Source organism: Ipomoea triloba, chromosome 3 (genome assembly GCF_003576645.1).
Source record: "Ipomoea triloba cultivar NCNSP0323 chromosome 3, ASM357664v1".
NCBI lineage: Eukaryota > Viridiplantae > Streptophyta > Magnoliopsida > Solanales > Convolvulaceae > Ipomoea > Ipomoea triloba.
This window is the reverse complement of record NC_044918.1, coordinates 19,394,463-19,413,555: the sequence shown is the minus strand read 5'-3', so window position 1 is coordinate 19,413,555 and position 19,093 is coordinate 19,394,463. Positions and strand designations below refer to the sequence as shown.

Sequence of the window (19,093 nt, the reverse complement as noted above, 5' to 3'; positions counted from 1 at the left end):
TTTTTGATTAGTGTTATATTTGAGCATATAAGTATGAGATTTGCACATATAAGTATGACATTTGCATGGTGTTTTGACCCGACCCGACCCGCCTCACGAATAAGGATCCGTGAGACGGTCTCACACAAGTGTGACCCTATTTGAAAATGTCTAAAGTTTTTGTTGAGTTCCGAGTTCTCTCAATAAGCATGATAGTTCGAGTTTTTAGAGTTATGACCAATAATTTTAAACATGACAAAAAAGTGATTAGCCCAAACTAATAAGTCTAACAACCCGATTGACATTCCTACAAGTAGCCAATATATATTTTAAAAAATGTAAAATATAATATTTAGTAAAAAAAATTGTATATAAAATAACATTTTCCTACCACGAGTGAATGACTTAATGCAAGTGTTATTACAAGAATAGTGTGACGATTTCACCCAATGTAGTGAGTATTTTCACTTTCTTGTGAGTAGTAAATATTTTTTCAATTGAAAGACCTTTAAGTTATGGTGATTTATCCTTTTACAGTCATGTCAGATTGAGGTTTAAGGGTTTTGAGGTCATCAGGACAACGAGGTACTTGGCTTTTTGAGGGCGCAAATTGTACTATGGACCGCGGTACACAATGCCTGATAGTCCATGCATCAAAATGGCATCATTTTGATTAATGAAAAGAAATAACATCCGTTCCGCGCCGTTAACTCTGTGTGCATGTATAACATATTCAGTTTCATTTCATATACACAACAGTTTTCTTTCAACACAACTATAGTTTCTTTTCGATATTCATTCAACATTATATACTCAAATATGTGAAATTGTTATTCAGTTTCCTTTCAAGACAATTACATTATCATTTCGATATAACTACAGTTTCATTGGACAATATACACTCTCAAATATGTAAAACTGTTATTCAGTTTCATTTTATATACACTGCAGTTTCCTACACAACTACAATTTCATTTTGATATATAACTAAAGTTTCATTTGATAATATAAAAACAAATGTGAGGTAATATCATTTGAGATGAACTGTAGTTTCATTTACAGAGCTCCGTTAATATGTAACGGCAATTGTTTTTTTTTTACTTAAAGAAATAGTGTCGTTTTTGGACTGTGATCCACGATATAACGATTGTTTTGTGGGTGAGCGTTATGTAGATGAATTTCTCCAAGAATCTCTCCCCCACATTGAAAATAGTAAATAACAAGAGAGATAATTAAAAGGGAATCGTTAGCAATACAATAAAAAAGGCAAACATGATCTGTATAGTGTCCCCGAGAGCAGCACCAAATGCTTGGTACCTCCACGCGTCTTTCTTTCTTTATTTCTTAACCTCTTTTTATATATTTCCAGGCACAGACAGTCAGTTATCACTGTTCCACGCGGTTTTGCGCCATTAACATTCAACCCACCCACCCCTCATCAAACAACGCGTTTATCTTCCATCAAATCCCATTCCCAGCAATTTCCTCACCCCCCACTGTTCTTCTCTTCTGCTCTTTCTCTGTTCCATTAAAGACCCCAAGAAAGCTAAGCAAAGATGTTGATTAGCACAGTGTTCTTAGCACTTCTCTTCGCCCTTGGTTTCATCATCACCACTTTCTTCAATTTCCCCACCAAGATGTTCCTTTCATGGGTTCACTCCATCTCCGCCAAACCCGCCTCTCCAAAACCCCCAGCACCGACAAATAAATCCATGGCGGGAGATAAGAAGGTGGAGAGGAGTGGGAGCAATAATAAGAATCAGAACAAGGTGGAATTGAAGAGTGTTTTCGCGACTTTTGATAAGAACAATGATGGGTTCATAACGAAGCAGGAGCTGAAGGAGTCGCTGAGGAACATTGGGATAGTGATGGAGGATAGTGAGATTGCTGAGATGGTGGCGAAGGTGGATGAGAATAATGATGGGCTTGTGGATCTTGATGAGTTCTGTGAGCTCTGCAATTCGTTCTTGGGCGTGGAAATGGCGGCTGGTGATGAAGAAGGAGAGAATCTTGATGATGATCTTAGAGAGGCGTTTGATGTGTTTGATGGGGATAAAGATGGGCTGATTAGTGAAGAGGAGCTGAGTAGGGTTCTTTCATGCCTGGGGTTGAACCAAGGGAAGAGATTAGAGGCCTGCAAGGAGATGATTAGAAGTGTGGATGTTGATGGAGATGGAATGGTCAACTTTGATGAGTTCAAGAGGATGATGAGAGGTGGTTCTATTCCTGCAACCCTAATTCCCGTCGCCTAAGAAGGTAAATCGCAAGTCGCCCAATCAGACTCAATGGCCAATTTTTCATTAATAATACTATATGTTTCCTCGTATTAACTCAAAAACATTACACCAAAAGTAATGTTTTGTTGCCATCTCTGATCAGATCAAATCACGCTAATTTCCACTTAGACTTGTCCACAGAAGGCGAAATTCCGTTTAGGTTGTACAGAGCATACATATTTAATTTGCATCAACTATGTAGTTATATGTTTATTGTTGGTTTTGATCCTGAGAATGGATCTAGTTTAGCTTAGCTTTTTGTTATTTCTTTTGTTTTAGATACGTTTTCTGGATCACCTATTTAGGGGCAATACAAGTTTGGAATCCAATTATGTTCTTTTTTTTTTTTCGTTGGTTGATTAGAGATGCAAATGTAGGTTAAGTTGTGACTTTCTGTAAGGGTTACGTTCAACGTTTCATCAAAGTAAAGTTGGGCCATGTTTGGGTACTTTTCCTACTTTCTTGCTTTGCAATTCATGTTATATACACACACATACACATTATATTGTTTCTTATATAAGTGAAATAAAAAATTGTCACATGATTAGCAGCTCAGCAGGTTACCTAATGACATTGTTTTCTTGAGTTTAAAAACTTCAAATGTTAATGTAAATTTTTTTTTATATTTTAAGAGGTAAATTGATTGTTTTCTTTATCATATTATGGTATACTATGTGCTTTAAAATATGATATATTCAAAAACAAATAATTATAAATTACTCCATAATTTTGTTGGAAGAAAGAGCGAGTGATGTGCCAAAAGAAAGAGAAAAGTTAAATTATTTTGTAAGAACTGAAGCAAAAGAATCAATTTTTCAGATAAAAAAAATGCAATTGGAATGCAAGTTGTCCAATGCTCTTCACTTACCTGCTAGACAATTGAAGTGGTTGCCATATATGCAGCCACTCCAATTCTTCTCCCTTTTTATATTTTATATATATATTTTTCCTTTGTACTAAATTTGGATTCTATAGAAATATTGTCATAAAAGCTCACCATTGAGCATGCTCTAGAGGCATAAATCATGATGGCGTGTTTTTAAATTTAAAAATAAAGAGGCAATTTAGATCAGCACTAATCTATGCTAAGCGATCTGCGAATAGGGTTGCGTATGTGTTGACTATGGAAACTTTATTCAGTACTGATTGTAGGGTATGGGTTTTCTCCCCTCCCAATCCTCTTCTGGGTGTAATTTCTTTGGACCGTTTGAATTAATATATTAATATATGATGTTTGTTGGTTTCAAAAAAATAATAATAATAAAGAGGCAACATAGTAATTAAACTTTGTTCACTTTTTGTGACTGATGATTAATATTGCTTCACAGTCTGTCTTTTTAACTGAAAAAAATTCAATAAGAACTGGGTCGTTTTCAATTTTCAATTCCAAAGTCAAAGGTAAAACGTCTGGGCAAATCAGTAGGACGATTGTGCAAGCAATATAATGCCAATTGCCAGGCATTCAGGCAACATAGTGTGTCACAAAGTCTCATCACTTTTTTGAACATGCCAAGTTATCATAAAAGCAAAAATCCAAATGAACTTTGACTTGTAACAATTTATGTTATGGGTCTAAAAAACCTTTCCATGGTCTTCTGCAACCACTGCTAAATATACAATACCAGAGGCATATGCCACTGTGACTGTAAAAATAAGCGGCTCAAAGGAAATTTATACACAAGAGGTGATATTGATGCAAAGAACAAAGTTACAACTCCAGTAGATTTCCCAGACTTCTAGAGTTCTAGTTCATGGTACTTGGGTAGGGCTGCGTGGCTATGCAGCCAACGCCAAATGGTGTCAAGCTCTGCTATATCGTATGGCGTGGTTGCCATGCTAAATGTCGTGCAGTAAAGACTAAAGAGCGTATCTTACCAGATTAAAAGACGTCTGGGTTGAAATGGCCTGGCATGGAGTTGCTTTGTTGAGTCTGCTTGAGGTGCATTGCTAGGGCGTAGTTATTGACCTGTTGGACACAAAATACCAAATTTGAATTCAGTCTTTATGCTGCCTGATAGAATAATGAGAGTAAACCAGGAGCTTCTCGAGAACAGTGGGATGATAAGTGTGGAACCGTGAAAGAATGAGAAAAGTTTCGAGTTCAAGATTTGACCTCGAGGTTTCTAAGCTGCTCCCGGTATTGAGCCAGGATCTGCTTCAAGTTGTTCATTTCTTGTCCTCTTTCGTCGAATTCTTTCTGCCGCTCATGCTGTATGGAAACAGCTCTTTTCAAAATGGTATTTTCCTGTAACGAAGCTTCGAGCTGTTGCTTCAGCACCCCGTTCTCCTGAATTTAAGAAAATGAAATTGTGAATGCACACAAGTTAGCCATGTGCATTAGCAGGAAAAAGGAAAAGGCAGCATTTAGTTGCACAGTTTTTACAAGTTGAAATTGCTACAAACAAGATGGAAAAATAATAATCTGCACGAGAGGAAACGGGAATTCAAAACACCTGCTGGAAACACTGAACTGCAGCTTCTGCTGCGTGACCATAAATGGACCTCTCCAAAACCTCAAGAGCTCGCGAGGCACGGGCTTTAGCATCATCTACATTGGATGAGATCATCATCTCTTGAACAAAACGCTCCACCCATTCAGCACTGTCAATCAAGTGTTCTTTTGCAGTGGATGGATCCTTTGGAGGTGTGACCTCCCCGTTACTCATTACTTTACCTTCACCATAATGTGCGATGAATTATTTTCCTACCAAAAAGACCTAAACCCCTTCTAGACATCCTTAAATTGCATGAGTTGAGCATAATGTACAGCAAAAGCAGTGCAGGATTTTCCTCTTTAGCCATTGCAGAATATACAGAAATAAATTCAGAAAGTCTCTGTTCATGGTTTCACAAACAATAAAAATTTAAAAAGAATAAAACATACCCAAAAAAAACAGAATATTAATTTGAAAAATCTTAACATGTAAAACTACGGCCATAGTGGATTTTTTGAGGGTACGTACATCTTGTCTCTGTAGCCACTTGGTTGCCCTAACCTTTATTATGCTCTCTTATAAATCTGTGTCGAAAAATAGAGTGAAAGGATCTACACCCCTGACCCACCCTTAAATCACGACTTAATGTCATAGCTTTCAAGCTGTAAGAGGCCAGGGCTTTGGCATGCTATCTGAACCTGGTATCAAGTATCAACTGTAATTACTGTGAACAGAGAACAGGCAATAGAGTTTGGGTTTGATGGTGTTTGGAACAGGAACAGAACACTTCATCCAGAAACATACGCATCTTCTGTCAATAACTGATGATATATACAATTGATACAGTAACATGTAGAAGAAGTCAGCAGCCCTGCCCAGCCAAACCAAGACATTTGCAATTTATAAAAGAACAAATAAGGATTTAGTAGAACAAGTAGTCAAATCATAATCCTCCTTTAATCCCTTTCCTCATGGTTGCAGTTCAAACTTTTTTCTTTTTTGAGTACTACTGACTCTGTTACAATGTAGTATCTGTTCATAATGTACTTTTCTCAATCTACTGAAGCACAAAGAGTCAATGTTGCCCCCACTGAGGCTCGAACCCATGACCTCTCATATGAGAGCCACTTCGTGCCACAATTCAAACTTTAAAATCATAACTCCGAACACAAAAATAAAAAATTGTAAACTTATCCACAACTACAAGGCATAGAAAACCACCTATTATATGAATGAATTTCACATAATCAGATTTTTTTTCCCTTTTTGATGATAAGTAAGAAATCATAGAATAACCTTGAGATAAATTCTCACCAGACCCCAAGTGAAGCTCATTTAGACTTCTGATTGCAGAATCAAGATCATCACCACATTCTTGAAGCGTTTTCTCAAGCAACTGCAAAAATTAAAATTAAATCACTAAACATGGATAAAGGCATCAGGCTAAAGATATTACAAGATGCAAGAAAACCTAGCAACCATCTAAAATAAAAGGTACGCATAAGCTCAAAACTCTGTAAAATTAAGTACAAGTGTAAAATATACTGTCAAGGCAATCACATGTGGACTGTTATCAGATTCCCACCATTTTGGGAACTACAAACATTTAATGAAAACCATACAAAAGTTTACCAGATTCAGAGTTTCAAAAAGGAATATGACTAATGCAGGTGAATGTTGTATAGTAAATGATAAGAGTTTTCAATGAATTGATACTACATTTAACACTAAGAATCCAATTTTTCTTTCGCCACCTACAAAAGCAATCCATCCAGTTAAAACCAGAATACACTCACCAACCAGACAGGGATATAACAATCTCTCCTGTCAAGAATTGAACACCATTAACATATGTACCAAAAAAAATAACACCAATATGCTCAATCTAGGGCCACCTAATATTTCATAAGCAAAGACATGGCTGAACAGATATGTTACACAATGGACAGCATGTGACACAGGACATGACAAATTCTCCAAATAAGACACCAAGGTGATGTCTCTCAATAATTTACTAATATTTGAAAGTACTATCTGTAGACTGTAGAAGATTATAAGGATGAAACTGCTCCCGGTAGTTATTTGTTGTTTATTCATTTCCTCAATCCATGTCTTCTCATGCACATTGCATAGTTTTTACTCTCTTTTGCATGTTTTATTAAAAAATGAAAGCAACAACAAATGCAAGACAACAGACAAGCATCAAAGAAAGCTTTTCTGTCCATCATAGAGGACCACTATTTGATCGGAGATTCTAGATATGGCATTTCTGAGGTGGCAACCACAATACAAAGAATACTGCTTAATCATGAATGAGATTATTTTGTTCATATCATGACACTATAACTTGATTACAATTGTTACACTATTAGCCTCAAGAATATGAGTGGAGGACATTGGTCAACTAGCAGAGGATGCTTAAAGCCATGTTGGCAATCAACATCTTAGTATATTTTTTAACTTTGCATCTAAATTAATTGTTTTTTTTACGTGAATCCGATAGGGGAAAAAGCAACATTGATAGGTATAATTCTTTAAGAATGGTTTCATATTAGTAATGTTAAGAGTTGCTTTAGATCCCACTTCCATGGAATAATATAGTTCACTCTTAAAGTACTATTACCTACCCTCTAATCCTATCATATCATATAATATAGTTCACTCTCAAAGTACTATTACGGTATTACCTACCCTCTAATCTTATCATATCATATTCAACCAAACACAGCCATAACTCCATCCTCCAGACCAACTATCACAAGTCTATATGCCTAATACCAAGTCATAATTCAGTCCAAAATAAAAAGCAGTGAATTTGACAAGCGACTTGTCAGTTCTTGAACTAATTTGCAATCTAAACAATTATAAAAAAACCATTATAGAAATTTCAGAAACAGTATGCAATGTAACAAATTTAATAATTTTAGTCTCTCAATGAAGCATGCCTCATCTATTCTCTCAAAGGCAATACTCCGTACTATACTGTTGAGTAGAACCTGCAGACATGGCATATGAACTTGCAAAAATTACAAAACTGTTGAAAAGATGGATAAACTTATTTTCATAATGTCCAAGTTTATGTTAGTGTTGTTGGCCTCATACTTTTACACTGCTACCAATACTATTGTGGGAAAAAGGAAGTTCAGTGCTGATCTTAGCAATCATTACTCATTAGTGCACATACTTCATGAAATACTTAACTAATATCATTTCATCCATGAATCTTATTAACATCACATGCAAAAAAAGTTATCACCACATGGTGATATATGCATAATAGTAATTTATAGAATAGGCCTAGAGGGCTATAAGAAGAAAATTTCATCCTTAAATTAGAATGCAATTTGAAGCCTATCCATTGCCATTTATTACGCAGCAGACTAGCTCAAAAATATAGACAGAAATCTATCTATATGTCCTTGTATCCAACAGAAGTACCTCAAAAACTCTTCACACAAGTGAAATATGTGAGTGTTCTAGAAAAAACTACATTGTCTAATAGCTAGCATCAACACTGTGCAGACACTTCATTTAGGGCGGCATATCCAATTTTGATGCTTATTCAGCAGGACAAAACAATGACCTATAATTGTCTAAACATGAGTTTTCGTTTTCTGGAACTTTGACTTTTATTTAGGAATCCAATGACAGAAGAAATTGACTACCATATTTTTGAAGTTCTATCTTGAATAAGATCTATATTCTTTAGGCATATTCTCTTGTAAATCAGTTTTAACTCACCTAACAGATTCTTTTTCACTGAACATTTGCATCATGTGCACTAAACAGCATTAAATTAATGCCACTGGTTCAACAATGCTCTAGAATTATGGGCTTACGAAGAAGGTTTTCATCTATATTTTTAGGGGATAATGTTAATCAGTGTAGTTCATATTGTAGCTAAATTCTGTCAATGACCATTGGCTCAACTGCCAATGACATGCAGAAAATCAAATTGTATTCCTTTGTAAATAAGCATCCACTACCTGAACAGTGAGCATAGCCTCCTCCAGATAGAAAACCGGAGTACACAACCAAACAACACGGGAAAAAAACAAAAGTGCATCTTGTCAAGATCCAGCATAACTCTAGAACACGATAGCACAAAAAGCAATCACTTAAACGTCATAATATCATGCACTTTACATGTCCAATTCCCTACATCAGAATGCTTATAACATGTATAGAAGGGTCAAACTCCACTAAATGCTCTCAAAATTTATCACTTATATTACTTCTTTTTCCGAAGGAAGCATTTCCCTGTGCAAGACTTCAGAAGTCACGACGACCAATGGAGCACAACAAGGACTCTTGGAGTATAACACACTAAATTCAGATATATCAGACATTTAATGGTTCCTAGTTAGGACTCGGGACAACCAAAAAAATGTAAATTCCTCAATATGCCATGAAATCTTACACTTTGCCAAGTTAAATCAAATAAAGTTAACATTTATTAAACCACTTCCCAGTCCAATGCAACAAACCAGAAAATAGCTAACGAATTATTTTATTTTTTTTTAAGACTAAAACTTGGAATAAGAATCAATAAAAATTAACAGTATAAAGGCCAAAACCTGTTTATCCATGCCAGGGAAACTGGCGATCAAATAATCATGGCGCGACGAAATCGATGAGAAGGAAGCGGCGGTGGAGCTGGAAGGAGAGAATGAGGAGCAGCGGAATCTTTTGGAGAGCGGAGGCGATGAGGGCGATGTTGACGCCGGCGCCGAAGATGACTGCAAATCCTCAGAGAAGATGCTTGATCTCTTGCCGCACAATATGGCAGACATGTTGCGGATGATTCCACCACTACGCTAACTATCAGACCAACAACAACAACAATTCCTCTCCCCACCGTTCCGCCGCTCACGCACATTAAATTTAAGCCCAAAAAAACGAAAAAAAATAAAAATAAAAATTTATCGATCCATCGTTCACCCAAAATTCACAAACGCAGCAGAAATGTGATAAATTCCCGTTCAGTCTAACTCAGCTCAAATCCCTCTATCCTGCATATATCTACACAAAAAGTCATAATCCGTACTGCGTACATTCACTTTTTCTAGGTATTCAATGAAACATAATTAAAATAAATAAATCGAATGTACAACAATTCATCTTTAGCGAAAATCACTGATCAGTAAATTCTATATCTGGATGGCCTGCCATGGGCCTCACTTGCATTTGTGCCCGCAAAGCTCTTGAAAGGCCCAAGACATGGTTTTGGCTACAAGGCAGAACTGGGCATGGAGAGTTTCATGCTCAGTAAAACCCATATATGCATTGGGGACTGAAGTTTTCCATAGTTTCTAAATTTTGACGCTCAAGCTTCAATTGTTATATGGTAGACAATGGTCCAAAAACAACTTCATTCATTTAAGTATGACCGTTATTTTTAACAAATCTTGTATTTGTAATGTACTTAAAATAAAGCAATTGTTATGCCGTGGACCCAGGTCCACCTTGCAAGGTGGACCTGGGTCTACATTCACATACACTATACTCTACATTCACACTTTGTAAACTCCACATTCACATACACTATACTCTACATTCACACATTACAGGATTATATGATACTCTACATTCACACTTTGTAAACTCCACATTCACACATTACAAGATTATATGTTTAGTAACTATATTACCACTGTTATGCATTCACACATTCAAAACTCTATATTCACAGGTCCTATACTCCATATTCACAACTTGAGAACTTCACATTCACAAATTACAGGGCTACAAGTTGCTAGAACTTCTTAACTCTATTACAGATTCACACATGCATAACTCTACATTCACGATTTCTATACTCTATATTCACAATTTGAAACCTTCACATTCACACATTTCTGGACAACTCTACATTCACACAATCATAAATGTACATTCACGATTCCTATACTCTACATTCACACTTTGAAACCTCTACATTTACACATTTTTGGACAACTCTATATTCAGCAATATGTTTACTAATTTAAAAAAAAAAAAAAGACAAAAACGACGTAGTTTTGGACCCAGGTCCACCTTGCAAGGTGGACCTGGGTCCACAGCATAATTTGCCAAAATAAAGGTAGTTGAGTATGTATTTGACCTCTGTAATGTGGTTTACAAGATTATGGTTAAGACGCTTGCTAATAGACTGAAGTCTTTATTTTGTGATGTGATCTCTAAGTCTTAGAGTGCTTTTATTCCTGCTAGACTCAGATAATATCTTAATTGTAGCTGAAGTTGACCACTACCTAAACAGAAAGCAGTGTGGGGTTGTTGGTTGGGGGGCCCTGAAATTGGATATGGCTAAGGCTTATGATAGAATGGGGCGGCCTTTCCTGAGGGGTATGATGATTGCTTTGGGTTATGAAGTGCGTCACATTTGTGTCCTATAATATCTTGGTTAATGGTGTTAATAGTGGTTAAGTTACCCCTACCAGGCAAGGAGACCCCCTTTCTCCCTATCTGTTCATTATTTGTGCTGATGGACTCTCACTTTTACTTTAGAATGCTTAGGCTCAGGGTTTAATTCTTGGGTGCAGGGTGGCAAGAGGTGCCCCTGTAGTCTCACATCTTTTGTTTGCTAATGATAGTTTATTATTTTTTAAAGCTAATGTGCATGAGGTAGGGGTAGTGAAACAATGCCTTAACATGTATGAGGCCCTTTTTGGTCAAGCTGTCAATTTTCGAATGTCCAATGTGTGTTTTAGTAAGAATACGAAGGACGATGACATGGAGGGAGTAGCTTTGGCGCTAGGTGTTGTATAGGTTGCCAATCTAGGGAAGTATTTGGGTTTATCATATTTTGTGGGTAGGAATAAAAGGGCTGCTTTCTCATATATTGAGGACAAGATTATGCAAAGAATTGGGTCTTGGAATAAGCGGCTACTCTCAAAGGCAGGGAAAGATGTTCTCCTTAGAAGTGTAACTCAAGTTATGCTTACCTTTTCTATGAGTGTTTTCCTGCTCCCTAATTCTCTTTGTGTTGCGATTGAGAGAGCTATAAATATGCTTTGGTGGGGTTTTGGTGGTTCAAATGGAAGGGGCATTCATTGGAAGACTTGGGATCGATTGTGTGTCCTTAAAAAGTTTGGTGGGTTGGGGTTCAAGGATTTGCGAGCTTTTAATCTGGCTAGGCTTGGTAAGCAAGCTTGGCGTTTTCTCACGAACCCTCACTCTCTTGTGGCCCGAATCTATAAAGTAAGGTATTTCCCTACCTATTCTTTTATTGATGCCTCCATTGGTAACTGCTCTAGTTTTTGTCGGAGAAGTATTATGGCTGCTCGTGGGTTAGTTTGTAGTGGGGTGAGACACAGAATTGGCAATGATAACACAACTTTGATTTGGGGTCATCCTTGGCTTTTAAATACCTCAGATCCTATGATTCATACTCTTATGTCCCAATCTTTAAGTGGTTCCAGGGTCTCAGGTTCAATTGATCAAGAATCTAAAACCTGGGATTTATCTATTTTGCATGATATTTTTTCACAGGTTGATGTGACTTGTATTACGAGGATCCCTATTAGTCCTGGCTATAAGGATTCTTGGTATTGGTATGGTGACCCCAGTGGTTGTTACCTTTTCTATGAGTGTTTCCTGTTCCCTAATTCTCTTTTTGTTGCGATTGAGAGAGCTATGAATATGTTTTGGTAGGGTTCTGGTGGTTCAAATGGAAGGGGTTTAAGCATAAACGACCTCATAAAGACCCTTAAATATGGGTGTCTTTGGCACTTATTAGCATGTTTAGTTGACCTACTTTTCTTTGGCTCGGCTTTAGTTACCTAAGTCCATTTTTACACTACTATAGCCCACTAACACTCTTGATCTAAGTTCAAGAAAATCCAAACACATTACTCAATAGTAAATTTTGAAATATTAAAATGTAAATTTTATATGTAATATAACAGTACAACTCAACTAGTCAATCAATTCAAAATAAGTTTATAAATTTTACTTTGCTTACAGTCACATTCACATGTCACTTAAGACAAATCTTGTGATTTACCTCCCCATCAATTTTAAAGCAAGAGCGATAAGAAACGCTTAAGTTTAAGATTCAAACATATCACATAAATATGTGTGTGTTCACACAAACACACCTTCTTTGTGCGTGTGTGTGTATATATATTGTCTAAAACTAGGATATATTTTTGTGAAACAGCAAACTGACTCTTGAGTTATTTTAAGGGGATGGAAATATATTAAAAAGCCACCAAACAACCTATTGGATATTTTTTAAAAATAGTTTTCAAATTGGGTTAAACAATAATATTGGTATTATAGTCTTTTCTGGTTTTGCTCATAATCAAAATCCATATGCATGCTTAGTCACATATGATCTTCTAGAAAGAAAGTTGAAACAATATTCTAAGCAATTGACTGATAGAAAACGTTTGAGACAGATGAAGGGGTCATTTATTAATTTGTTAATAACATTTTAATCAATCATTAATCCACAATTAATCAATTCAAATACATTTAAAGTATTTTTTTTATTCACCAATTATATATATGGTCTGTGAAATGTTGCTTATACCTCGATGAGTGGCATCTCTTGCTCCTATACATGCCCGGACATTAGTGGCCTTCTCATTAACATTGTTTTTAATTTATTTTTTCTATAAAAAAACTCCAATTAAATGTACAAGGAAATATTTAATTATAATGTATATAGGTTTTTTGAAAAGTAAATGTAGCTATTCCATTAATTCATAACATAAAACGTTTACATCAACGATCAATGAAATGGTAAACCATTCCTTACAGTCAGACATCGAAACAACTTTTCTAACTATGCTATAGAAAACTTGAATCGCAGACTGTTTCATAACTAGGAAGCTATGTTCCTTCAGGGAACTTAAAGCTTCATCAAAGATCTGGGTCTTCATCATCATTCTTTTTTGCTCGCCCAGGATAAGATCATCACTTGCCGAAACCTACTAAACGATTTATGCTAATGAAAATGAAAAAACTCGTGAAAGTAACGAGAGGAAAAAATGTATATGTTAGCATACACGTTCGTAACGATTTATAATGTATATATGTTAGCATTGCAATATCAACGGCAATCATTATTGCATGTACATTCAGTACAAAAATAATGTACTTTTTATTTTTGGTCCACACAGCTGTGTGGACCATGGTCCATGCAATCAACGGGGACTCTCACCAAAAAAATATATATATATCAACGGGGATTAATCCGAGTGTGGCAAGCACTTTGTTCCTTAATTGCAATAATTAGTGCTTGAAAAATTAATATGCCCAACATTTTACCCTTTATTTGGGCCTGGATGGTGAGAAAGAGAATTAGTCTGTGTATAGTATAGGCTTAAAGAATCCTCCTATAGTTAGAGCCTACTCAGGATACCTCGTAATCTAATAAAAATAAAAATTTGCAATATGCAAAATCATGTCATTCATTACGAATTAAATTGATCATTTGATACAATATTTAACTAATAAAAAGAATTAGGAAAAATAATACTTTTCATCCCTATATATATATGAAATAGGAATTTTAGTCCCTCAATTGCAAATGTGAGGCATCATTGACATTTCAATTTTTTACAAAGCGAAAGTTTTGGTTTTTCAACTGTAGAGGCGGTTAAAGTCCATTACATTTATATTACATGCTTGTTAGTCAAAATAGGAACAAAAATATAATTTACAATTTTAAACCATTAAAGTCTTTCTTAACAAGTTGAAGAACTAAAATCGTCAAAATTGTTACCTCATGAAAAAAGAGACCAAAATCACTACAACATAAAAAATTAGAAAGCCAATAATGCTCATATCAACAATTGAAGGATTGAAATCGCTATTAAATATAAATAAAGCGACGAAAATGCTATTTTCTTAAATAATTAATGAAAAATTTTAAGGTGTTTAGTGATATCAATGCCCTTTGTACTACATACAATAATACATGATATATTTAATTACACTAGATATTGTGGAAAACAAATATTAACAAGATGCCCTAAAACTCAAATAACATACATAATTATATAATACTTAATAGAAAATTAAAGCACCAATATTTATAACATCTTAAGATATCTCATAAATTGTATATATACAAAATATCTTCACTTTGCATATTCTGGTGTGTGCAGTGGTGGGACAAAATTAAAGGGAGGTGCAAAAACTAATTAAGTGGGGGCAATGGCACTCCTTTCCAACAAGGCAGTCAAGTTGCAAAGCACAGTGTAAAAGTATTTGCTTTTCTACATTTAAAGCATCATATCATAGAATATATTTGTTTTGTTAATATTGGTGGTTAATGAATTGACCACTTACCATGTTCTACCTCCAGGCCTATTTCTTTTTAATTCTTTTTCTTTTTTTTTTCTCTTTTAAAGCAAAGTCCCATTGGAAATTGGAAGATATATATATATATATATATATATTAATTAAGGAATTAATTCTATGTACTAACTGGCCGAAATTACTTAAATCACATATGGGAACAAAACAATTCTAAATCAAGTAATTTAAAACAACATTAAAATAGAGTTTGATTCCAATTTTTTTTCATAACTTAATGCCTTTTTAAATTACTTCACATTTTTCCATTTTTTTTAGTAATAATATAATTGCCTAAATCATATGACAATATCGATATTTTCAAGATAATTGCAGACAACCGAGTCATATATTGTTCAAATTAATTGGGCGATACTTTTATATTAATCTTATAATCAAATAAATTTACACTTTCAAATATTAGAATTGTTTATAATTTCATCTATAATTTTATTATCTAAATATATAATAAAAAATTTATGCTTGCATGACATGGGTAAATTACTAGTATGTATAGTTTTAAGATTGCAATATAATTTCGTAAAAATTCAACAAGAGATATTCTTTTTTTCCCAAAAGGTTGAATCCACCCCCAAGGGTCCCACGCCTCGGCTTGGCAAAGCATCTGGGAGGATGTAAATCATGGTAACTCAACTGAACACAGAGACTAAACTTTTGCTTACTGCACACAAGGAGTCCCCCTCACTTTGAGAGGTGGCTCCCACACTGTCACTAGTGGGACTCAATTTCTGATCTTTCTTCCCAAACAAGAGATGATTCTTGATAATGGAACCAGAGGAGTGACATAGCTTGATGATCAGTTGGTGGGTACTAACAATTACACTAACCTTCAGCTTCACAATATATGAAGAACAAGCTAGACTGAATTCAATAAATTCTTAAACAGAAAAGAATGAAATAATTAAGTGGGCAAATGAGAGCATGATGGTTAGTCAATATTTGGAATTTAGCTATACATTAGGCATGTGGTGATGTGAATTGGTTCAAAAAGTTTCTATCATTTTCCACAAAATGTGACATTAAATAAATAAATATAATATAATGTAGTTATTGTATAACACATAATCATGGCAGCAAGAGGGGGGAAATCTTGAAGAAATCTTGGGGAAGAAAGTAACAAGTTCAAATGAAAGCATATATAAGGTAGTCATTAGTCATGATGAATATTGGACAGGCCTGACCAAATTACATTAACCAAATCATATTTGCTTTTTGTCTGTTAGTTTCCTGCAGCTATCTCTCTATTTTATTTATTTATTAAGTAGTTTAGCTCATTGACAAAATTACCAATTTGCATTTAATTACAAAACATTCTACCAGCTTGAGCTAATTAAGGGTATATTAGTTAACTAATATTTTTAAGTGAATTTTTTTTAAAAGAGAATTCTATTCAAAAGAGACTGTTTAAAAAATAAGTCTTTAACTATAAGAAACTATCATCGAAATAGTCGACCAGAATAGTACTATTTTAAAAGACTTTTTAATTAGCTCTAAAGACAAATCCACTATATGGTGTTTGATAGTTAAGAAAGTACAAACTTTTTTAGAATTTAAAATGTGGGAAAAGTATTATCACGTTTGGTGTAGTAGTGCTTTGACTTAAAAAAATTTGGGTCAATGGAAATCTAATTGCATGATATCAAAGAAAGTAAATTCCATGTAGGGGAGGTAAGATTCATTTTTTCAGGTGACTAAGAATTTACCAAATTTATTTAATTACGTATGTATTCTTTTTGGCGTCATGTTAAAAGTCTCTTAAAAATATAAGAAATGTGTATCTCCGACTATTACCAATGATAACAACACTATTTAGGAAAGAAAATTTTATAGTCTCTACGATTGTAAATCATTAAGAAATACACCCTCCATGCTTTTTGGATAGATATATATTAGTATCTAACGGCATCCTAGCTAATTGATTATCATCATTGTTAAACTTTGTAAGGATTTTATCAATATAATGAGATTTGCTTAATACAAGACTATTTTGTCTTCTAACTATTTTAATCCCTAAGATTAAATTAGTTAAACCCATGTCCTTCATATCAAATCTCGAATCAAGACAACCAATCTATGCAAGGAAATATGTGAGATCAAGCCGACTGTGGGAGAGATCAGACCTTGTATCAATCAAGAAAACCAATTTACCCAAAAAAACTTTACCTAGCATTTTCCGTAAAAAATAATGAAAAAGGATTGCCATGCATGCACTCCTATCCCAAAATAAGACAAGATTTACTTAAGTTGTGTCAAAAACTGATCTCCAGCATCATGCAATTTTTGGGGAAACAACAAAAATACTATGCGACAATATAATGTTGTTATCTCTATTCTCTATAATTCTAATATTGAATATATTTAAGTCGATTTTGTTAATGTGTATTAAAACAAACGCTCCCTCTGTCCTATCAACTTCTTTCTGGTATCTTTGTGTCATATCAACTTTATGGAATACGAACTATAATATAAATACAGGAATATTACATTTTTGTTCTTTAATTGTTCACCATTTAAAAATTGATATAATTCCTCAAATTTTAAATAAATTTTTAAATGATTAGATGTTGTCTCTGTCAATGACCTTGTAGTCTAGTAGCATCCGGTTTAATAGGTTGCGAAAGTAGTTATGAACATATACTACATTGTAATAGAGTCGGTAGTACTAAAAAAAAAAAGATATTGTGTCCCTCAAAATTTACTCAAATTGCAATTTTTTATTTTTTTTTTGGCAATGAAGAAACCCATAATCATAGGGTGTATATGCATTGAGCAAATCCTACTCATGTGTAATATGGCATGTTCAATCAAGAGAGTGTTAACAAGAATAAACTCATAAGTGTTTGATATAAGAATAATATTCCACCCACTTGGTCACCCCTCTTGTGTCTCCGTTCAAATTGTGAATTTGATCCCTTCATCCCATGCATTTTTATTTTTATTAGCACTTTACACAAAGGGATTAAATTAATTTACTGTACTAATAAGAGCCAATAAAGTTAGACTTATAACAAAAACTAAAAAATGTCCGTCCAATGATGTGATGAAATGAATGGTTCAGATTATTTTGATTTTAGTTTTTTTTCCTACTTTACCATTTATTATATTATTTTCTTCTTTTAAATAAACTCACATTTCGTTAGTATAAACTTTAGTAACGGAATAGTCCGTTAATTATTTATTATTATTAACTTACTCATTAACTATAAGAAAGGTCTTAGCTAGGTTCGAACCCATCCCAATCAGAGTTAATATAATTGTTAAACATATATTACGAATCTGTTAGCATCCATATCCGCTTAATTTTTTACATAATTTTTTAGAAACCACATAAGAGAGAGTGGGGAAGAGAAAATAGAAGAAAAGGAAAAAGAAAGAAAAGAAAAGAAAATAACAATGTCAGACAGTCTAAGATGGGATTTACGTGCCCTCTAGGTGAGCAGTGTGCGCTCAACGCGTAAGCTAGTAGGGTAAAAAAAAAATCTCTCTCCCATTAGGTCCCGCAAAAAATCAATACCTCCTAGAAATTAAATTTCTTCTCTCTCATCTCTCCTCCAAATCACCATCTCTCTCCTCCATGTAATTAAAAAACCAAGAAAAAACTTCTACCTCTTGTTTTTTTTTTTTTTTTGAAAATAATAGTACTTATTGTTATAATTTCATAACTTGTTTTACTTATAGTAACGACGACTCTGCAGATAATTTGAGTGTTTTTGTTATCAAGATTGATGTTGATTTTGTCTTTAATCCAGACATATTGAGTTTAGAATATGAAATGAATTGTAAATTTATATTATTTCTAATATATTTAAGGAAAAATTGTCAAATAAGCCATGGACTTTTACTTAAAAAGTTAATTAAACCTCTAAAAATTTCAAAATTTTGATTAAACCCATAAACATTTCATTTTGATGCATTGAAACCTACCAACCAGTTAATGACTTGCTATTGCAGGTCACTAAAATTCCGGCAAGCTTCTAACCAACTCCGAGGACATTCCAATTAACTCTGACTACCTTCAGGCCAATTCCGCCAAAATTTTATGAACAAACAAAGAGAAGGGATCAAAATGTCACC

The 19,093-nt window shown here is 34.2% G+C and overlaps 2 protein-coding genes across 2 annotated transcripts; one reads left to right on the top strand and one right to left on the bottom strand.

The window, feature by feature from the left end:
* Positions 1-1,408: 1,408 nt before the first annotated feature.
* LOC116014522 (calmodulin-like protein 7) lies at positions 1,409-2,712 on the top strand. Its single transcript, XM_031254594.1, has one exon. The coding sequence runs from the start codon at positions 1,536-1,538 to the stop codon at positions 2,229-2,231; it is 696 nt and encodes a 231-aa protein (XP_031110454.1). The 5' UTR covers positions 1,409-1,535; the 3' UTR covers positions 2,232-2,712.
* Positions 2,713-3,751: 1,039 nt separating this feature from the next.
* Positions 3,752-9,960, bottom strand: LOC116011800. The gene is made up of 5 exons (XM_031251210.1): positions 9,268-9,960; positions 6,005-6,086; positions 4,709-4,929; positions 4,369-4,542; positions 3,752-4,221 (listed from the first exon to the last, which is right to left on the bottom strand). Exons 1-5 carry the CDS (start codon positions 9,481-9,483, stop codon positions 4,135-4,137), a joined length of 780 nt encoding a protein of 259 aa, XP_031107070.1. The 5' UTR covers positions 9,484-9,960; the 3' UTR covers positions 3,752-4,134.
* Between the last annotated feature and the right edge of the window lie 9,133 nt (positions 9,961-19,093).